This window comes from Pelodiscus sinensis, chromosome 3 (genome assembly GCF_049634645.1).
Source record: "Pelodiscus sinensis isolate JC-2024 chromosome 3, ASM4963464v1, whole genome shotgun sequence".
Classification (NCBI taxonomy): domain Eukaryota; kingdom Metazoa; phylum Chordata; order Testudines; family Trionychidae; genus Pelodiscus; species Pelodiscus sinensis.
Window position 1 is genome coordinate 70,450,001 of NC_134713.1, and position 23,664 is coordinate 70,473,664.

At 40.6% G+C, this 23,664-nt stretch overlaps 1 protein-coding gene across 3 annotated transcripts in view; it reads right to left on the reverse strand.

Moving 5' to 3' along the window:
- USP45 (ubiquitin specific peptidase 45) overlaps nucleotides 1-23,664 on the reverse strand; it is a 111,837-nt gene that overhangs the window by 29,062 nt on the left and 59,111 nt on the right. For all 3 annotated transcript variants that reach the window (XM_075923924.1, XM_075923923.1, XM_075923925.1), the window contains exons 7-9: nucleotides 22,874-22,969; nucleotides 20,692-20,822; nucleotides 530-617 (exon numbers count right to left, since the gene is read on the reverse strand). In XM_075923924.1, the coding sequence (XP_075780039.1) occupies nucleotides 530-617; nucleotides 20,692-20,822; nucleotides 22,874-22,969 (315 nt within the window). The remainder of the gene's footprint in view (nucleotides 1-529; nucleotides 618-20,691; nucleotides 20,823-22,873; nucleotides 22,970-23,664) is intronic.

The following is a 23,664-nucleotide window of genomic DNA, read 5'->3' on the forward strand; positions in this document are numbered from 1 at the left end:
AGGCAAGGGATAAGACGGGCTGACTCTTCTCCCCCAGATTCATATGGGGACATTGCTGGCTGTTCCCCTTTGTCAGGGAGTAAGGGGAAAGTGCATAGTTTGATGCATTCCTCACTCTGATTGGGCAGTGCAGGGGAAAGATAAACCTGGATGTGCCCCAGTCGGGTGACATACGCTCCTCCCCCAGCAATGCCCACTGGAGCTGCAGAGGCTATGTAGAGGTGATTCTCACCTGGCCTCAAGTTGCTGCAAGGAGGGCTGGGGTAGTTCTCTCTCCCTATAGCAGCCTGCATACTGAACCCTCATCCCCAGCCCCACTCGAGAGTAATGATTTAAATGAAGCATGCACATTTTCATTTTATTTTCCAAAAAAACCCCCAAAATTAATTGAATTAAAGACTCAAGCAACACTGGGCAAATCTTCTAATTGTGTATATTTTAAACACGAAAAGCTTAAAGCGTGTGAAAAATTGACATCTGATATACAGGTAATTCAAGCTAGCTCACTGCAAATATACCAAGATTTTACCTTTGTTTCTTCTATTCTCATTGCATCCAACAAATAGTGGAGAAGCTCTTGGCTGTCCTGCTGTTGGAACCCTTTAAACCGAGGGGCCCTGCAGAAGAAACAGGAAAGAAGTTCAAAATGACTCAAGTGGCTTCCATTTACGACCTGTGCAGGTGAATGAACCCGTGATGGCGTGACTGATGTGGTTAGGTCCTGTGATGGTGTTGCTGGTGTAGATATGAGGGCAGATATGTTGTGATTTCAACAGATTCCATCCCACCATTAACCTCAGCTGGAACCAGTCTACGCAAGAGATCCAGTTCCTGGACACTACAGGGCGAATAAGTGATGATCACAAAAACACCACCCTATACCGGAAACCTACTGACCACTATGCTTACCTGCATGCCTCCAGCTATCATCCCGGACACACCACATGATCCATTATCTACAGCCAAGCACTAAGGTACAACCACATATGCTCCAACCCCTCAGACAGAGACAAACACCTACAAGCTATTTACCAAGCATTCTTAAAATTACAATACCCACCCGTGGAAGTGAGGAAACAAAGATTGACAGAGCCAGATGTGTACCCAGAAGCCTCCTGCTACAAGTCAGGCCCAACAAAGAAAATAACAGAACACCACTGGCCATCATCTACAGTCTCCAGCTAAAACCACTCCAACGCATCATCAGCGATCTACGACCCATCCTGGACAATGATCCTTCACTCTCACAGACCATGGGAGGCAGACAGCCCACCAACCTGAAGCAAATTCACACCAGCAACCATACACCACACCACAGTAACTCTAACTCAGGAACCCTGCAAGAAACATCAGTGCCAACTCTGCCCACATATCTACACCAGCAACACCATCACAGGACCTAACCACATCAGCCACACCATCACGGGCTCATTCACCTGCACATCTACCAATGTAATATGTGCCATCATGTGCCAGCAATGCCCCTCTGCCACATACATTGGCCTGACTAGACAGTCCCTATGTAAAAGAATAAATGGACACAATTCAGATATCAGGAATGGTAACATACAAAAACCTGTAGGAGAACACTTCAATCTCCCTGCACACACTAGCAGATTTAAAGGTAGCCATCCTGCAACAAAAGAACTTCAAAAACAGACTTCAAAGAGAAACTGCAGAGCTACAATTCATTTGCAAATTTGACACTATCAATTTAGGATTAAACAAATACTGTGAATGGCTAGCCAACTACAAAAGCAGTTTCTCCTCTCTTGGTGTTCACACCTCCACATCAGCTGCTAGAAGCGGGCCACATCCTCCCTGACTGAATTGACCTTGTTATCTCTGGCCTTCCTTTTGATTGGTACTCCTTTCTTTTCATGTACCTGTATATTTATACCTGCCTCTGGAATTTCCACTAAATTCATCTGACGAAGTAGGTCTTTGCCCACAAAAACTTATGCTCCAATAAATCTGTTAAGTCTATAAGGTGCCACAGGACTTCTCAATGTTTATATTAGAAACTAACCTCCCTACCAATACCACATTAAAGTATTTCCCACATTGAACAATAATCTACCACCACAGGTTTCAGAAGAATCACAAAAATTGCAGTCTATTTATACAAAATTCTGTCCCTAAGAATTAGAAATCTGTCAAACAAGGAATCTGCATACTTCAGGAAACATATGTCTGGTGTTGCCCTTTCCCTCTTGCAGTGCCATCATCCTTCTATCTGTCCTCTTTTATGGTGTCTGGCATCAGCAGCAAAAGAAATAAGCCATCTTGGGAGTCAGGGCAAGGACACAGAAGGAACATTGGCAGTTGCTGATTTTTATAGTTATTGTGCAAAACAAATTTAAAAAAATAATCATAAAGGACCACTAGCAAATTTATTACTTTAAAAGCATCAGAAGCAGCACTGTCCATCTCACAAACCCAAATGAGGCAAGATTTGTGTAGACTGGGCCAACAGTTTCTACGAATGACATATTTGTAAGGTATATGGATTGACATCTATTTATAAAACAAATACTAGTCTAAATCATGGCTCTCACCAAAACCTTGTGAGTGTCCTTTTTACTAACAGTCCAACATAATAATCCATACTTCAGTGCAAAGTAAAATAAAGATCTCTATGCATATTTCCATCCTTTGGTGCCAGAATTATAGAATCCTCATTTTGACAGGTATTACAAAATATTTTGTTGTTTCCAAATTTCTTGTAATCTAAATGTGACTATGTTCAAGTATTTATTTATTCTTAACATAATTTTAACTCCACAATATATATGTTTTTAGATAGATGCCATCAACTCTCTCACAATAGCGTATGATCTGAAATTCAACTAAAATCCCGGGCCAATGCATCTAACCTGAGATTAAACTGAAGTTTCTTTGCAAATGTCACCATATGGCAGGTTTTTATTGCACTTTGGGTCTAGCACATGCATAGTTAGCCATGTGCACCCTTCCAGAATGTGGTATGCAGCATAACTGACTGAACAGAGCCCAAGTAATAATTCCATCAAATTAGCTGACTGAATAGGAGAAAAATAAGCCAAATGCCTATTTCTTCCATTGCTCAGTTATTTGTAAAATGAAATCAATGCAAGAAAGAGAAAGAGAGTTTTTATTTTCAGGCTCAGGTTGCATACTCTGGCTAGTCAGTTCATTTACATGTCAAGTGCACAGTAATTTTATTTGTCCAGACACAGTCTTGAGCTGTAAGATAATAAGACTTTTCCTAGCCTTGTAATAGAACTGGTCAGCTTTGCTTGGGAAATATACCAGTAGCCTGTAAAAGGAACACTGAAGGGTGTGAAACATGGGGCCCTGATGCTACAACAAAAACAATAAATAATAACAATGAGCATTAATAGTTGTGCAAATACTCATATTTACAAATATAGTACCACATTTCCATTCTGTGCCCATTTGTCATACTCCATGGAGGTCTTCTATGGTTAACATTCTGAAATTTATTTAATTAACAAGCTATGAAACAAATTCACTTTCAGAAAAACAAGTTAGCCAGAGTACTGCAGGGTTTTGCTACATAGCTGTGACTTTCAGTAATATTGTACATACTTCCCTGTTGTTTTGAAAAACTCAAAATTTGTAAATAAATTCAGCAGATATCTTCCCATAACTGTACATACACAACTCTCCCATGTGGAAAAGAAACGGAGTACTGTATGTGTGAATGGATGAGGACTTTTCCATAGTCAAAAAATTGAGCAAGGCTATAAGTCTTTTTTTATACAGGGTAGTACAATTCACTTAAAATGGGAGACAGATTAGTAATTCAATTCAAGGATAATTGAATATATCTTTTATTATCATTAATGGATGTATAGTATAATTTCCCATTAATTAACAACATATACTATCATAATTAATTTTAATAAAAAATATGGCAAGAGAGTTTCACTTGATGTTCTACGTATCAAATTTTTTGTCTTAATTGGGAATAGACATGTGTGACCAACTAGATATAGTAGTTCTTATTAAGAAGAAATCATTAAGACTCCCTTTGTTTTAGAGTTTATTGTGGTATGGGGGGCATCTAACAGGGCTAGATCAGATTGCATATACATTTGCTTCGCTTTAGATTTCCCCGTATTTTTAAGATCTTCACTTCAGTTAAAATGGATCAACTGAAAAAACTAACAACTATCACATGCTATTACATGGAAGGAAATGAGGATTGAAGTAGATCACTTTTAAAGATGAAATAAAGGAAAACGTTTTTAAAAAGAGAAGGAAGGTTTGGCTAGTTCACTTTGACTGACAAGTGATGTCATTATTAGCACACTGATTAATATATGAACAATTGGGCATCCATGCCTGTAACATGCTGCATGATGCCACAATTAATTCTGAAGCTCTACAGTGCTGTGGAAAAATGCTTAGGAATGGTGGGTCTGCTATTTATGTGGGAAGGAGAGGGACATAAAAAGGTGAACCAGAACAATACAAGATATTTACAGCAAGGTTTCTATCCTTATTAACTAAAATTTGGGAGTAAAAGAATTAATCGAAACTGATTCATAGAAATCTGACAACTAAGAGATATGCTCTCGTCTCCTTGAAAATATGCTGCAAGCAAGATCCTTGGCAAAAGTGGAGGACTCTAAGATGGTTGGTTGAGTTGACCGCTCACAGATGTGTCGACATATGGAAGCCAGTGCCAATGAGCTACAACCTGTTGTACAGTGTCAGCAGTATAATGACAGAACAGGTTGAACTCCTGCTAATGGTCATAAAAAAAAATGAAGGACAACTGTGACAGCCTAACTGTACTTCTAACTTAAGCCTATCATTTCACTGCTGATCTTGGGTTAACCATTTACATTTGTACATCAGCTAAAAAGATGTTTCCAATAAATATCCCTAGCAGTTGAAATGTGACTTTTTTACAATGAAATTATGCAGTACTAGTTAAAAATTTACTCCACAAATACAATTTTTTAAAAGTAATTCAGTTCTTTTAAAGTATAATATCCTTTAAAGGAATTCAACATTAAGGCAGCCTTTCAAAATTAAGCAATACTTTAAAAAGTTAACTGTAATAAAATCATCCAATTACATTATATGCAGAGGCAATACATTATCTTGATTAAAAAAAACAGAAGAAAATCTTCTTGACTGTGCCTTCTTTATAATAATGGGAAACTAAAAGAAAAAAAACATTTAAAGACCCTCTCCTCACATGGAAGTGCATCTTTGCCTCTAAATAATTTTTGTTGCCAGTCTCTGTAGCATTTCTATTTCTGCTGTATTTTTTTAAATGTATACTGTGTTGTTGTAGCCATTTCAGTCCAAGCATATTTGAAAGGCAAGAGGGGTGAGGTAATATGTTGTATAATCCCAACTTCTGTTGATGAGAGCCAAGCTCAATGTAAAACAGATAAAATTAATAAATTTGCTTGACACTAAAATCATAGACTGAATAGACACACTGGATTTTCAGTTTATTACAAAAAACAGCCTACGGCAAACCTCACCCAGATGCTTTCCCTACTGCCACCTCTCACTTCCTTTCCCACCTCCTCCCCATGACTGGAGGGGTGTTAACAGGACACTTCACCTTGAACGATTCATTGAAATATGCATTAACTATTTATGCTAAACGGTTCCACCTTCTATTTAGCTGTGACATTCTGAGTAAGTTTCCCAGACCTTAAGAAGATTTGTGTCTCTCATCAACATGAATTGGTTCAATGAAAGATATTACTTCACCCACCTACCCCCTCTAGTATCTTTTTTTGAGACAGATTCTCCAGAACTGAACATGACACTCTAGGTTAGGGCATAGCTATGATTTATATAATCAGCATTGTTTTCTATCCTGTTCTTTATACATCCAAATAAACATTGTTTTGTTTACCACCACTACAGACTAGCGATGTTAAATATTGGTTAATTGAATAGCTGAGTAACTTCATAATTATTATCAGTTAGTCAACTATTCTATAGTCCCCTGGGGGTGGGGCCAGCCACCAGTGCACTCCGGCCTCACTCCTGAGGAGCCCCCTGCCACTCTGCGTGGCTGCCTCTGCCTCAGGGTGCCAGATGGGAGCTGGTCTGTGAGGGGAGCCAGTTTAAAAACAAGCTCCCCTCACAGACTGGCTGCCTGTCGCCCTGTGCTGCTGCCTCTGATAAACCATGTCTGGGGGTGGAGTCTGAGCTCCTAAACCCGGTGCAAGCCAGAACTGAGTGGGGCAGCCTGCCCATCCATCTCCTAATACACTTTAAAATGCAGAGGTGCAGCAGGGGTAAGTCCTGGACCCATTGCAAGCCAAGATTGAGCCAGGCTGCTGGCCAGCCTGCTAAATGATTTGCTGCGGGAAGGAGGAGGGCAAGAGGAGGAGAATGCATGTAGTCTATAGCATTAATCTATAAACTTTCATTAACCTATAGGCTTTTGCTTATCAGTTAATCGACTACAGTATTACTTCCCTACTACAGACCAATCAATATTTTCTCCAAGCTGTCCAAAATGATGTACATGTCTTTCTCCTGAGTGATCAGAAGTTAATTAAGAACCCAGGAACATATATGAATACTAAAAATTATTCCTGGCATCGTGCATAACCTTGCACTTACCAGCAATTAACATCATCCATGTTTGTGCTGCCTATGCACCGAGTTTTGCTAGGTTTCTCTGGAGATCCTTACGGTGTTTTTCAGTCTTAGTTTAAAAAATACTGCATTGCCTACTTATTTTTTTGCAGAGATGGAAGGAGCTACACTACACCACAGATTTGGTTTTATGTCAGCAGCACAAAAGGGAAGCCTGATAGGTCCCCTTTTCTCTGCTCCAGTGATGGAGCAATTACATGTATGCATGTCAGAGACTCCCATAAAAATTCTCAGTCTGGAAAGAAGCAATCCCTACAGTCTGATGTTGTTTGTTTTAATGAAGGAAGGTGTACAAAGAAACTTGGGGACTTTTTTTTATTAAAAAAAAAGATTTTTTCTCTGATACCTGAAAATACACTCATTGACATTAGCCACTGAAGTATTGTAATATTAACTGGGTGCACAAATCTAAGCAAAGTAACTGAAGTTTCTTCTACTGATATAATTATTCAGCCATAACAAATATAGGAAATATTTAGGTCCTCTTAATATATGAACGTTGTGTCAGTCATTAAGTCTCTAGATAAGTCAAAAGACTGCAGTCCTAATATTCAGAATAGTGGAAAACAAACAGAAGGGCCCTGTAGCTATGCACACAATCTGTCCTGGCAAAACGTCTGACAGCTGCAACACTAACAAAATTAACAGTGGATGAATTAGTACCAGACGCTAAACAGTTGCTATGGAAAGAATCATCCATTTCTCTCCCCCACACCCTTCAACTAATTGACCCACCACCACTATTCCCTCCACCCTCCCCAAATTAACATGATTGTCACTGTTTTATTATAAAATGATTGTGAATTACCTCTTTATGTACTTAATATACATAAAAGGGTGAAGGCGTTTAATATCATATCTAGAACTTTAGGACGGGGCTCACAATTTTGAAAGAGTCATGCCCCAATTTTCTTTTTATCTTCATAAGAACATAAGAATGGCTGTACTGGGTCAGACCAGAGATTCATCTAGCCCAGTACCATGTCTGCCAACAGTGGCCATCACCAAGTGCCCCAGAGGAGGTGGACCGAAGACAATGATCAAGTGATTTGTCTCCTGCCATCCATCTCCAGCTTCTGACAAACAGAGGCCAGGAACACCATTCCTACCCCTTGGCTAATAGCCTTTTATGGACCTAACCTCCATGAAATTATCTAGCTTCTCTTTAAACTCTGTTATAGTTCTAGCCTTCACAGCCTCCTCTGGCAAGGAGTTCCACAGGTTGACTATGCGCTGTGTGAAGAACTTTCACTTATTAGTTTTAAACCTGCTACCCATTAATTTCATTTGGTGTCCTCTAGTCCTTATATTATGGGAACTAATGAATAACTTTTCTTTATTCACCCTCTCCACACCACTCATGATTTTATATACCTCTATCATATCCCCCCTCAGTCTCCTCTTTTTCAAACTGAAAATTCCCAGTCGCTTTAGCCTCTCTTCATATGGGACCTGTTCCAAACCACTAATCATTTTAGTTTCCCTTTTCTGAACCTTTTCCAAGGCCAAAATATCTTTTTTGAGGTGAGGAGACCACATCTGTACACAGTATTCAAGATGTGGGCGTACCATAGTTTTATACAGGGGCAGTAAGATATTCTGTGTCTTATTTTCTATCCCTTTCTTAATAATTCCTGACATTCTGTTTGCCTTTTTGACTGCCGCAGCACACGGTGTGGACGTTTTCAGAGAACTATCCACAATAACGCCAAGATTTCTTTCTTGATTTGTCGTACCCAAATTAGCCCCCATCATACTATATGTATAGATGGGGTTATTTTTTCCAACGTGCATTACTTTACACGTATCCACATTAAACTTCATTTGCCATTTTGTTGTCCAATCACTTAGTTTTGTGAGATCTTTTTGAAGTTCTTCACAGTCTGCTTCTGTCTTGACTATCTTGAACAGTTTAGTATCATCCGCAAACTCTACTCTCTCACTGCTTGCCCCTTTCTCTAGATCATTTATGAATAAGTTGAATAGGATTGGTCCTACGACTGACCCTTGGGGGACACCATTAGTTACCCCTCTCCATTCTGAAAATTTACCATTTATTCCTACCCTTTGTTTCCTGTCTTTTAACCAGTTCTCAATCCATGAAAGGACCTTCCCTCTTATCCCATGACAATGTAATTTACACAAGAGCATTTGGTGAGGGACTTTGTCAAATGCTTTCTGAACTTTTATAAGTATATTATATCTACTGGATTCCCCTTGTCCGCATGTTTGTTAACCCCTTCAAAGAACTCTAATAGATTAGTAAGATATGATTTCCTTTTACAGAAACCCTGAAGGTTCCTTTCACTCTGCTTCCTGGATGAAATTTAGTTTTAATAGTCAGAGCTTCTTGATAAATGGTACCAGCTCTTTGTTTCACCTCTCTTCATGTCACATATTTCCACCCTGACCTTGCGTTCCTGACTCTTCTCCTCCTCAGCTCTTCCCTTATTTTCCTTCTTTCCCCCATAGCCTCATGAATCCTCTTTCACTAAACACTTTTAGCTATACATAGCAGCAAGAGTTCAGAACTGTTATCTTCAAACAGGTAAGGTATCTAGTACTGTATTTGAGTATTTAAACTGGCACTTGGCTTAGCACTTAAACAAGTATTTGAGTGCCGCACAACCATATGAACACAAAAAAAGCAAAAATCAGCATTCATATTTGAAAACTGAGCCTCTAGTACCAAACTCTAGAGGGGCTACTAGCATCAGTTGTTTAATTATAACGATGTCTACCTTACACTAATAGTGTGACTAAGTCTATGTCTCCACTTGCCATGTCGGAGATTGATCTTTTGGCGTTTGATTTAGTGGGTCTAGTTAAGACCTATTAAATTGAACGCTGAGAGAAATACTGGTCGGTGCTGGTATTTATTAGAGGACAGAATGTTCTCTAGCCAAAAAAACTGAACACGTGTAATACTCCTTCCCAGCAGGTAGATGCAAACATATGAAGAATAAGGAAAATGTATCACAAGTTGCAGAGAACGTCAGTATTTCATTCACTCAGACTTTCATCATGCAATCCACAAGAAACTAGTCAAGAGAAATCCAGTTAGGGTAATCTCTGAATTCATAGCATACTTCTTTTGTTGAAAATCTATTACTAGGCCAACAAATTGTGGACTGAGGGGCAGAAGAAATCACATTTAAAAATCTTTAACACATACAATATGATGGGGACTAATTTAGCTATAACTACTCAAGAGAGAAATCTTGGAGTCACAGTGAATAGTTCTCTGATAACAGCCACTCCGTGTGCAGCGGCAGTCAAAAAAGCCAACAGAATGTTAGGAATCATTAAAAAAAGGGATAGAGAATAAAAGAGAGAATATCTTATTGCCTTTACATAAATCCATGATACGCCCACATCCTGAATACTGTGTACAGATGCGGTTGCCTTATCTCAAAAAAGATATATTGGCATTGGAGAAGATTCAGAAAAGGGCAACAAAAATGATTAGGGGTTTGGCACAAGTCCCATATGAAGAGAGATTAAAAAGACTGAGACTTTTCAACTTAGGAAAGAGGAGACCAATAGGCGATATGACAGAGGTCTATAAAATCATGATTGACATAGAAAAAGTGAATAGAAAAAAATATTTACTTTTTCTCATAATATAAGAACTAGAGGTCACCACATGAAATTAATAGGTAGCAGGTTTAAAACAGACAAAAGGAGATTTTTCTTCACACAACACAGTTGGCCTGTGGAATTTCTTGCCAGAGGAGGTTGTGAAGACTAGGACTTTAACAGTTTTCAAGAAAAAAATAGATAAATTCATGGAGGTTAGGTCTATCAATGGTTATTAGACAGGATGGGTAGAAATAGTGTCCCTAAGCCTGTGTATGTCAGAGGCTACCAATGGATGACAGGAGAGGGATCACATGATGATTACCTGTTCTGTTCACTCCCTCTAGAACATCTGGCATCAAGTTGAACCTCCTAAACCCAGGAATCGCCAGGGAACCCTGAACTAGCAGCGGGTATGGGGAATCCTCAGCCGGGAACCTCGGCAGCAGTGGGGCCAGCAGGAAGCCCCAGCACAACTGGGAACCCCAGCAGAGAGGGCCTGGCACTGACTGGGGAGAATCCCAGGGGAGGCTGACTGTGAGAGCCCTGGCATGGGACCAGGAGTGCAGTGTGGAGGGAAGCCCAGGCTCCGGGGATGTCCACAGCCCCTGACCTCCTCTGGTCTGGCAAACTGTGGTTCGGGACAACTCAGGTCCTGAGGGTGCCAGACCAGGGATGTACAACCTGTACTTCAAATTCAACAAGCTTTTTTCCCCACAAATTAAAGATGAGTAGATCCACTCTTGTTTCTAATTTGCTGTCACTGGGGGAAAATTAAAAAATAAAGTAAATCTCTCAATTCATTTTTGTAATTCATACATAACAGAGTATGTCAGATTGTGTGTTTTCAGCAAAAATTATTTTGTGGATGATGCCATTTAAATGTTGAAGAATGGCTGATTACATACTTTCTTATAAATGAGGCAAAACTATGTAAAAGCAAAAAAACCTACATTTTTGTTTATTCAGACTATTTTAAAATTATTTCAGGTAGCACTGTCCATAAATTTACAACACATCTTCACAGTAAAATTAGTTTCAATTACAGCTGCTTCTTCTGTTCTACTACCCTGATAGTATTTCAGAGCACTAGCCAATTAATTCTAGTGTGAAATACTGTTACCATGCTCCAAATAAAGCAAGCTGAATTCTAGTTTACGAGTCATTCTCTAGCCAGGCAATCATTATATATATATATATAGTAGCCCAGTGTCTGTGAGTCTCCAACGCTGACGTACACAGCCCTGTCCCCTGGCCGTGTAAATCACTGCCCCGCCCCTCCTCCCCCGCGGCGGCCTGGCTGAGTGCACAACACTCAGCCGAGCCGCCACGGAGGGAGGGAAGGGAGCGGGGCCATGTACGTCACTGGCCATGTACGCCCCCCTTCCTCTCCCACTGTGGCGCTCATCTGAGTGCGGCGCCCCTCAGCCGGGCCACTGGGGGAGCCAGCAGTGCAAGAGACCGTTTGGGCTTCCCCGCGGTGAGAGGGGAAGGAAGGGGCGGGGCGGTGATGTACACGGCCCCACCCCCTGGCTGTGTACGTCAGTGCCCCGCCGCCCTCCCTCCGTGGCGGCTCGGCTGAGTGTGGCGCACTCAGCCGAGCGCCACGGCAGGAGGGGAAGGAGAAGGGAGAGAGAGAGAGAGAGAGAGAGAGAGAGAGAGAGAGAGAGAGAGAGAGAGAGAGAGAGAGAGAGAGAGGAGGAGGAGGAGGAGGAGGAGGAGGAGGAGAAGAGAAAGGGAGAGAGAGGCAGGAGGGGGAGAAGAGAAAGAAAGATGGAGAGAGAGGCAGGAGGCAGAGAAGAGCTGAGAGAGAGGGGGAGGAAGTAGGAGGAGAGAGAGAGACAGAGCGAGAGTCTTCAGGAGAGAAGACCTGAAAATCCCATCTTATGATGGGCTAACTGGCTAGTCTGATTTAGAATGGACTAGTAGATCACTAATTAGCTTTGGCAAATCACTACTGCTGTTATTTCTAATGTTTTAAACAAGCCTATCAACATTTGATGTAGAGACATATCTTTTGACATTAAAAATAAAATGTATGGTCTTAATAAAAATCTGGTATTTACTTCTTTAGAGATTTTGCTAACAGACTCAGAACAATTTTTGTAGGTTAACTTTTTTTTTTATTAAAAGTAACCGTCGAGCCCAAAAAGTGTATAATTAAAAATTATCTTACAGATAATATATGTTTAGTAATATCAGGGCTTTCCTTTTAATTTGTTGGAAGTCTATAGTAAGAATTTTGGAGGACCACATTTTGTGAGGATGTCACACAAAATTATCAAACTTGCTTGTTATTGGCAACTCTACCTCCAGCCAACCGAGGCAAAGGGAATGGTGTTAACAGTCTTAATGGAAACCTACACTAAGAGAAAGCTTAGCTTCTTCTTCATCTCAGTTATGTGGTAAGGGAGAGGTTAAGCTCTAACAACAACTATTTCCATTCAGACTTTCTCTTGACATGGACCTCCAGCAGAGGGGAAGTATGGACTGGTTAGTCTTCATATTTCAAAATTTAAAAAAACAAAAAAGGAGGACTTCTTCAAGAAAGCTTGAAGACCCATTTATAAAAGAGTTTTAATAAGCTAAACAAAATGTGGGATATTGTCCTCAATTTCTCTTTAAACTATACAATATATAAAAAACTTAAGGGCTCTTTGATGTATTGTACAGTTTTATTAAATGTCATTAATATTAGCAATTCCTGAAATATAGGTGACTAAAAATGTTCTAAATTCCCAACAGTAAGCATGGTAGTGATCTTTTCAGACAGAATAAGCTAGTTCTAGTTTTAGTAAGAGCTGCACAAAAATTAAGATATAATTAGTACCTCAAACATAATTTCTCTTTTAAAAAAATTAACCGGAACTATTTCTCAGCCTATACATTAAATGGATTTTTTAAAAACTAAGTCAAAAGAGTGCAAAAAAAATGTGGCCATTTGGAGCCAGTATCATCTATTGGCAAAGCAATTTGGGTTTTGGGGAGGGGGGCGCGCTTTGGAGCCTGAGTAACATGGGCTTATGTTCTAAAGAAAGCATATTCCAGTTTTGAACCAAAGGATCATCCTACACTTATCTCTAATGATATTTCTATATTGGGCTCAAAGGAGGGCAGCTTTACCACCAAAAGAATAGCCAGTAGGGCTTGGGCTCCACCATTTTGCTTGTCACCCAACTACATAGCTTCCTGCCCCAAACCATTTGTTCCCTTGTCCGCAGTGCCAGGGCGGGAGTGGGGAGGGAGGAAAGGAGACAAAGCACCTGGCAGCAATGGGGGAGAAAAGGCCCCACTGGATAGGATTCCCTAAGCCCTCCTCACCCCCCAACCTTCACTCTTGCACTCTCCAACCTTGCATTTATTACTGCACCTGCCACACTGCCAGCCCCCTTCCCTGAAGGACCCGGGTAACACTGAGTAACTCTTCTAGTTACTTGGTAATTTGTATTGCTAGCTATAGAAAGTTGCCATATAATCAAGAAAGAATTTCCCAGTTAACTATTGGTGAGATCAAAGAGTCAGCCTAAAACTAGACCTATGACAATAATCTCTACTAAACAAACAGTAGTCGGGTTATTAAAACCAAAAGATTTTATTGTTCAGATTTTATTGATATTATTTGATGTATATGTGATATACAAAAAGTACTACTCCTCCTGGTGGTCAACCCCAGTTTTAAATGGGTTTCTAACTAAAGAATTTGAAGAGGGGATTGAACTGTTGTTGTAATACAAGTTTCAACAAGGATAATAGCTTACTCTATTAAACAACTTCTGAGGTTATTAATTGGTCTTAAATAGGAATACTATGTTCTTTTATCATAGCAATGCATTAAACTTAATGATAATGCCTGAGAGAGACTTATTCTATGCAGAATACTTTTGTTCAAGAGCAGAAACTAAGAAATATGCCAAATATTATATATTATATAATCAATTTACTTCATCTAAATCAAAGGAAATAAACTTTTTTAGTTGGAGAATATGTTCCAATTTATCCAGAATTTAACCTGTGGCCCAGACACAAGTAGTACAACATAGTTGAGGAGATGAGCCTCTATTGTTCCAATTCCTTTTTCATAAGATGCCTATTTTACAGCTTATGGAGAATATGCAGCAACATGGGATTTTCACTGGGCAGGGTCATCACAGTCACATTACAGCACTCTACAATTTTTATGTGGATGCTTATAAAGAAGTAAACTGATGTTATTGTTCCAGTGCTACCCTGAGAAGGTAGTTTATAAAAATGCCAGAATGGAAAACTCTGTGTCTGTACTAAATAGAAAAAAAATGGAACCATTTAAATAAAATAAAGATTATTTTTTCTAGATTCCAGACTTAAAAACTCATGTCATCCTGTTTTCAATCTGGCTCATGCACAGCCATCAGTAAAAAAAAATTCTGCAAGCCAAATGCTGCTCTCTGTTATACCTGTTCAGCCATCTGTTGATTTCAGTGGGGTTGCACAAGTGTAACTGAAAACATAATTTCCTGCTAACAGGGGCTTGGCTGACAATTCTAGTACTGATGCATGAACCACAAAAGAACTAGAATATCTCTCAGAGTTACATTTATTCTACAGGGCAATGAGGTAAACAGTAATGATAAGATTTTATTTTATATATATATATAAAATCAGGGCTTGACAAATGGCGGCGAAATCTACTCTCTAGCCTCGCACTGCGCATGCGCAAGACCCGCATTGCGCATGCGCGCACCGCTGGTGAACGGGGTGACCAGCTGAAATCTACTCACCACGGACAAGTAGATTCACTGATTTGTCGAGCCCCATATATAATATATATCATAATATCTAATATTATATATTAGATATCATATAATTGAATTAGGACAATATCATCTGTGAAAAGGAGCATCTGAAGAACCTTGCCATCAATCAGAAATCCGTCTTTCGCTTCAATCATCCACACAATGTCTTCCAGGACACTGGCAAAGAACATAGATGAACAAACGTCCCCCTGCTTTATGTCTTGCTTAACTTCAATGATCAAGGGATCATCAAAAAGCGTGATTTCCGTAGTTACGTCCATCATGGAATCTTGTATGAGTCTAACACACAGGAGGAACACCCTGCGAATGGAGAACACTTAAAACTACATTTTGTTCCACTGAGTAAAAGGTTTTTTTTAAAGTCAATGAACAACAAATATAGTGGGATCTTCTACTCTCTACGAAAGCCTGCCTGCTCCCTTCCTTCTCAGGTTTTCCTTGAGGGCACCCTCAATACGGGCATAGATCGTTCTCATAAAGACCTTATAAATTTGAGAAAGCAGACAGATGGGTCGATAGTTGCAAATGTCTTTTCAGTCGCCTTTTTCAGCAGAAGAATAGTTCGCGATCTCTCCAATCATTCGGAATTCTCCCCACTTTGATGTATCTTGAAAAGCTCTCGCTAAGTGCTTTTTAAAGTGTATCACCTCCTGCATGAATTTCTTCTATGTATATTTGCTCTAAACCTTCCGCTTTTTCCAAACTTCGTCTTCTGAAGGACCACTGCCACTTCTTTGTAGAGCACATCAGGTTTGAGAGTGATGGAGCCCAGGTACGATGACTCCACAATTGTTACTCAAGAAAAAAGCTCCTTTTTGCAGATGACAATGTCCTAAATGCTTCAAAACCTGCAACACTGCAAACCCTCCTCAATGATGTCGGTAAGAACGTGAAGGAGATTGGCCTGACCATCCACACTGGAAAAACAAAGCAGATGAAAAATACATTCTTCAGAGTCATGGAGTTGGATGGACAGACTGTTGAGCTGGTAGGTCAATATGTATATCTTGGACAAGCACTGCAGATGGATAATGAGTTGGGCCCGAAGTTGAACAGGAGTAGGTGGTCGGGCTAGATGGCCTTTGGGAGTCTGTGCAGTGCTTTTGTACATTCCAAACTTTCCACCACTGCAAAAAACCATCTCTTTAACATCAGTATCCTCCCAGTAATTCTCTATGGCTGCGAAACAGGCAACATGATGCTTATAGAAGAATTAAAGCTGCAAATCATCCAAAGAGCAATAGAAAGACACATGTTGGGTATAAGTAGGCTACAGCATATTACTATTGAAGCAGTGTCAATGATATCATCCAAGTTATGTATGAAAAGGAGATGGGCTGGCCCTATAGCAAGACTGAGTCATAACAGATGGACAGCACGTATATTTCATTGGTAACCACGAGACATAAAAAAGAACAAGAGGAAGGCGTTGGGTGGATTCTTTATGGAAGATTAATGGAAGGACATGGACTAGAACTGCACAAAACAGGACAGCGTGTAAAAATTGTGATCTGAATCGGTGCCACAACTATTCACGTTGATGAAATCACAGATCTTCCAAGTAAGTAATTGAATTAGTTGTGTAACCACATGAAATCTTAGTGGTTACACAATTATTTGATAGTCCACTGGGGTGGAGTCAACATGCACTGTGGCCCCACTCCCTAGGAGCCCTCTGCTAGCCCATGCTGCTGCCTCTGTATCAGAGGCAGCAGTGCTGGGTGGCAGGTGGGAGCTGGTCCATAAGGGTAACTAGTTTAAAAAACATCTCCCCACATAGACCAGCTGTTTGTCACCTCGTGCTGTTGCCTCTGATGCAGATGCAGCAGTGCAGAGTGGCAGCAGCCCCTGTACGTGGTGGGGAGGGTCCGAGCTCCTTGTGGACAGAGGCTAGTAGAGGCAGCAACATTGGAAAAGCGGGTGGCACCGCAGAGCTGGTGCTGGGGAGAACCAGATTTTAAGCTGGCTCCCCCTCAGCACTGGCTTCTGTCTCCCCCCACCGGTAGGATGCAGCAAGAGGAGGGCAGGCAAGTCCACAGACCCGGCACATGCATGGAACCTGTTTGAAAGCCATACAATTTGTATCGAGTACGTGATTAGTCGATAAGCTGCAACTCTGCAGTTTAAATGTACTAGGATCAGTGCGTGGTGACAGCCCGGCTCCTACTACATTTAAACTGCAGAACTGGAGCAGGGGTAGGTCCAGGACCCGGTGTGATCTGAGACAGCAGTCTTGGCTCGTGCCGGGTCTCGGACTGCTGCAGATCTATTTTTTAAATGTAGTAAGAGCCTTATCCTTCCTACCTTACAGCCCTGGACCTGGCTCGTGCTGGGTCCTCCGTGGTGGCTCTGTGTTTTAAATGTAGTAAGTGGCTCTTACTACATATAAAAAGCAGAGCCGTAGCAGTCCAGGAGTCGTTGCAAGCCAGGACTGCTGAGTCCAGGCTAACGTCGGGTTCCCAGCTGAGACCCCTACACCTCCTCCAAGCACCATGGAAACAGTACCCGGGGGAACCGACTTTTAAGCTAACTCCCCCTAGCTTGGGCTCCTGCTCCCCCCCGGCCTTTCCTGTCTTAGATACAGAGGCATAAAGGGCAGAAGTGAGTAGTCAAGTAGAGAAACGACTATCTGATAAGCCTAAGAACATCAGAACAGCTATACTGGGTCAGACCAACGGTCCATCTAGCCCAGTATCCTGTCTGCTGAAAATGGCCAATGCCAGATACCCCAGAGGGAGGGAACACAACAGGTAATCCTCATGTGATCCCTCTCCTGTCACCCATATCCAGACAAATATAGGCTAGGGACACCATTCCTACCCATCCTGGCTAATAGCCATTGATCTATCCATGAATCTATCTAGCTCTTTTTTGAACCCTGTTAAAATTCTAGCCTTTACCTTCTGGCAAGGAGTTTCAGAGGTTGACTGTGTGCGCTGAGTAAGAAAAACTTCCTTTTGTTTGTTCTAAACCTAAGTTTATCGGGTAGTCGACTACACAAGTAGTCACTTGCATCCCTACCATGAACCTGCCTGAGGGTCCTACAGAATGGCAGAGCAATGGCGACCCAGTGTATCATGGTGGGCTGGATCTGAATGTTTGGCAAGCTCAATCCCTGCTATATACACAAAAGATTTTTACTCAAATCTAATAAATATGCATTTGATATTTAAATCTACAGTAAAAACATAAAATGAAAATCAAATACAATAAAAAGTACACCAGGTATATCCAAACCTTTGAGAGTGAAATAATGCAGGGCTGCATACCTGAATAGGTCAATCCCACTTCAGTTCGAATGCTACTTATGTCTCTACAGAATACTAGAAGTTCATAGTGAAATGAGCCATTCATCATGGTCACGTATGAGTCACTAGCCAAAAGTTTTTTGTTTCTTTTTTTAGTTCACAACTATTTCAAGCCAGTACAGACAGTCCCCGGGTTACGTACAAGATAGGGACTGTAGGTTTGTTCTTAAGTTGAATCTGTATGTAAGTCGGAACTGGCGTCCAGATTCAGCCGCTGCTGAAACTGACCGCCAGTTCTGACTTACATACAGATTCAACTTAAGAACCCCAAGCGTCCCCAAGTCAGCTGCTGCTGAAACTGATCAGCGGCTGATTCCAGGAAGCCTGGGGCAGAGCAACTCTGCCTCGGGCTTCCTGTAGTCAGCGCTGGTCAGTTTCAGCAGCGGCTGACTTGGGGACGCCTGGGGCAGAGCAGCTGGGGTGCTGCTGGGTTGCTCCAGTAGCACCGCTCCTCGCTCCTTGGCGCTACTGGACCAACCCAGCAGCACCCCAGCTGCTCTGCCCCAGGCGTCCTGATTCAGCCACTGCTGAAACTGACCAGCAGCGGCTGAATCAGGACCTGTGGCAGAGCAGCTGGGGTGCTGCCGGGTTGGTCCAGTAGTGCCCAGAGCGGCGCTGCAGGACCAATTGGCAGCGCCCCAGCTGCTCTGCCCCAGGGTCCACAACAAAAGCCTGGTCTGCTGGGGGGGGAGAGCACACTAGCTGCGCTCCCCACCCCCAGCAGACCAGGGACACGGGGAGCAGAGCCGCAGCGACAGCGGGGTGCTGCGCCTCTGAGGCTTTGCTCTGGCAAAGTCTCAGAGGCGCGGGACCCCGCCACAGCTGCGGCTTCAGTCCCGGTGCCCCTGGTCTGCTGAGGACCGTCTCCAGCAGACCACAGGCACCGGGCGCGAAGCCGCAGCAGCGGCGGGTTCCCGCGCTTCTGAGGCTTTGCTCTGGCAAAGCCTCAGAAGCGCGGGAACCCGCCGCTGCTGCAGCTTCAGTCCCGGTGTCCCTGGTCTGCTCGAGACGGTCTCCAGCAGACCAGGGGCACCGGGAGCAGCTTACGAATGGGGCTCTCTCGCCCCGGAGCTCGCAGGCAGCAATCCGCCACCTCGACCTCCGGGGCGAGAAAGCCCCGTTCGTAAGTGCGGATCCGACGCAAGTTGGATCCGCGTAAGTCGGGGACTGCCTGTACTAGTTTTGGATCAATGTAAAAGCTTTGATATGAAGAATTCTCAGGATTCTTATTTTATTTTTTGGTGTACTGTGCAAACAAGAACTGTAGAGGGCTCATTATAGCTTGTTACTACGATAAATATGTTCCCACATAAAGGCATTGGAGTGCTGTACAATAATTTCACAGCAAATACAACTCCCACATTAAAACACTCGATGCTTTTTTAAAATGCAGTTTGCAACTGTATTGTATTACACTGCTTTTTCATTACTTTTAGATGTTTACTTACATATTTAAATATATTTAACAATTTTAAATTATTTGATTCAGTTAGCACTTTCACAGATGTTTAGAAAAAATTATTTTTTCTGTGTTACAATTAAGCTCACCTATAAAGCAAGACTGTGAATATTTTCCACCCTAAGAAACATGCATTTCTTTAGGGCTTGCAAGTTCTTTTTAATCTGGAGCCATATGCCATCTCTCAATAGTGCTTCCAGTCCTTGCTTGCTAGGCCCTTTTAATTTTGGATCAAAGCCAAAACAAAACAGTGTAGCACAGGATTCACATTTAAAAGTTTAACACTTTAAAAAACCACATACATACATTTGACACAGGATATCCTCTATCCATGTATTTTATTCTTAATATATTCCCTTCCCAGTAGCCTGAAAATTTTTTTTTCTTGGCTTCTACCCACCACCTCTTCTTTAAAAGCCAAAATACTGACTGTATAATTTGGATAAATGCCCACAAAAGGAGATATGCAAGTTATGCACAAGTATTGTGAGTTTTAACATCAAAGATGGAAAGTAATTGTTGAGAGTGGTCAAAAGCAGTGTAACTTGTATACATGTGATTAAATTAAATAAAGAGAAATTATGCTTAGTATCAGAAAAATCTCCAAAGCATAAAATATATTAGAGTATAAAATAAACAAAGGCAGACAGGCAGATGCAACTCCTACTGGCTTCAATATGACTGATACTACCATCACCTGAGTTATTTAAAACCAAGTGGACAATATGCTACTGCAATAAAAGCAAGAAGTAGTGACATAGCATATCCTGAAATATTAATAACATCAGATTATGGGATTAGATTTTAGTTTGACCCATGTTAATCAATGAATTAATGTTTTTTAATACTGGAGATTGTTCCTTTTGTATTTTTTATTAAAAACAAAACTTTTGACTGCACTTACTTTTGACAGAGCTGGCTGAAAAGAACTTTGGGAGAAAGTGGGCCTTTGCCAGCTTCTCTCATACTGTGAAGAAATGAGAACATGGCTGATGTCAATGGTCCAGGGCTTGAGAGATTCACCACCAAAGGATCCTTTGAAATAAAGTTGAATCAAGCATCAGTAACATAAATATTTACTGATATAACTGATGCACAATACTTATTTTGTAATTAATACATTTACATTAAAGATAAACTTTTTAAGCCTTATTAACTTTTGGCCCAACTATGGTCAAATCACATATACCCTGTATGAGTCTGATATAGTCTCTAAATATCTTCTAGTTAATTCTTATACACTACTAAGCAGCTTATAATTTATAACATATTCAAAAATTTAGTTTATCCCGAATGAATCATAGTCAAAGAAAAATCCCTTATACCTACCTTTGTTTCTGAAAATGAATATGTTCAGAATCAAGCAATTTTTCATACTTGCATATAAATTGTTGGAGTGGGGTGGGAAGTTTAGTATTATATGTTCCACTATGCGATAATGAACTTCTGAGCATGATTTTCACATTTAGGTATATTCTGCATTAAACATTCAGAAGGTTTAGATCTGTCCCGTTTTACTTTTTCTCTTTTATCTCAATTGCATGCACATGTTGGGTTTATGATGTTGGAATAATCCTGCCTGGTACTCTAGAACCTCAAGCATTGTCAGCACAGCATCTATAGACATATCTTGTTCCTTTCATCCAAGACTAGTTTTCCAGATTCAAAACTTTAGTTTTGGAAACCACAGCAACATGAAGATACAAGTGAATAATATAGCTAAATTCTTATTTCTCTTCCCTGGGTTTTGTACATGTCCGAGCTGTAGATTTTTGTTAGACATCATATTTTGTAGTTTGTATTTTTCCCTCACCCTCAGTCTCCTATCTGTAAAGCAATAACAATTAAGAAGGGAGGGAAGTAATCTAAAATTATATGATCCACCAAACAATACTGTAACATAGATGGATTAATTATTTGTAGCAACACAATTAACTGCATCTTTCCTATAGAATTAACAGTGAACACCTTTATGTTAGTCTTCTGGGACATTAGAGTTGGCTATAACAGGGCCTGTTTTTGCTGAAACTAGTTGTCAAGCATACGAGTCTTCTAGCCTTAATCCCATCTATACTGGGTCATCTCCTTGAGTTCTCCTTCTCCATTCTAGTCTGTCTTGAAGAAATTCCTCAGAATCTCCACAGATATTAAAATCCATTTGTATGACACACATACATCTAGTTGAAGTCTTCCAAAGCTTCTTTGATCCTCCATTTGGAAGCTTTAACACCTGGATTCTTACACATTCTTCCAACCTTCTTTTCACCTGCTGAAACCATCTAAAGCTGGATTACCTCTGCTTTCCTATAATCACCAACACATTCCCTAAAATGTTTGTTCCACGCAAACATACTATATAAATCCATGGTACACACACACTTTGAATAACACATGCAGTTCTGATTGTCCCATCTTAAAAAAAAATTATAACTGAAAAGTAGAGAGAAACCAGTAAGAAAAATTATTAAAGGTATGGAACATCTTTCATATGAGGAAAAATTAAAGACTATGACTTTTTAATGGGTCTAGAAAATCACGAATGGCACTGAAAAAGTGGACAAGATATTATTTATTCTTTCATGTAACACCAGAATGAAAAATCTCAACTCAATGAGTTAATGGGCAGGTTTAAAACAAACAAAAGCAAAACTTCTTCACACAATACACAGTGAACGCGTGGAACGCGTTTGCCTTTGGATGTTGTGAAAGCCAAAAGTATAACTCAGTTAAAAAAGAAATTAGATAAATTCACAGAGGGCAGGACCATCAATGGTTATTAGCCAAGATGATCAGGAATGCAACCTCACACTCCAAGAATCCCAAACATGAGACACCTTTTAGTTCAGCAGAATGTTAGATGGTTATCGCACTTCCTCTTTCAATGTGGTTTTATATTAACTCTACAAAAGAAGTGAGGTAATATGTATTGTAGATTAACCGAGAACAAGGAGACGAAAGAAACTGTAGGCTAAGGGTTTGAGCATCATTAACTACTCTCAGTCTGCTTTATCTTTTAGACATTATTTAGATTTGGGTTTCTCCCATTGCACATTTCACACAAGCTGAACCTCTTACTACACACCTACCAATTGTGAATCTTCAGCTTGACTGATTTTTAGCTTTATTCCCTTTTCCTTCATCTCATACATTAGTTCATTTAACATGTGAGTCTGTGCCAGATTCTTAAAAAGAGAAAACAAAAGTTAGACACACTGATTTCTTAACTAGACCATAACTTCTTCAGGCATAATTTTTAACTGTTGACATGTACAAAAGTATATTTAATGGAAAGATTTCAATTCAGTAAACATTGAAATCTTTCCATTAAATATACTTTTGTACATGTATATTAAATATACTACCCAAGAAAAAAGTATCCCTTAAAGGAAATAGATTTCATAGTTATAAAAGGTGTAAGTCAATGTTGGTAAGTCTCCACATAAAAGAAAAAGAAGCAGTTGGAAATGTAATAACACGGTCTCTTTGACTAGTTTGCTTATTATTTTCATTGTAGAACAAATCACTTCTTTTTAATTTTGAGCTTTCCTAAGGCCTGATCTACACTTAAAAATGAGGTCAACATAGGTACATTGGTCAGTGGAATGGAAAATCCATACCACTGACCAACATAACTATGCCAACCTAACTCCCACTATAGACACAGCTATGTTGAAGGAAGAATGCTTTGGTTGATATACAGTAAAACTCCGATGGTCCGGCACTCCTGATGATCCGGCACCATCAGGAACCCGGAAGTGCTCCAGACCATTGGAGCTGCTCTGCCCCCAGCTTCCCCAATTCAGCCGCTGCTAAAACTGACCAGCGGCTGAATCGGGGAAGCCGGGGGAAAAGCAGCTGGAGTGCTGCCGGGTAGATC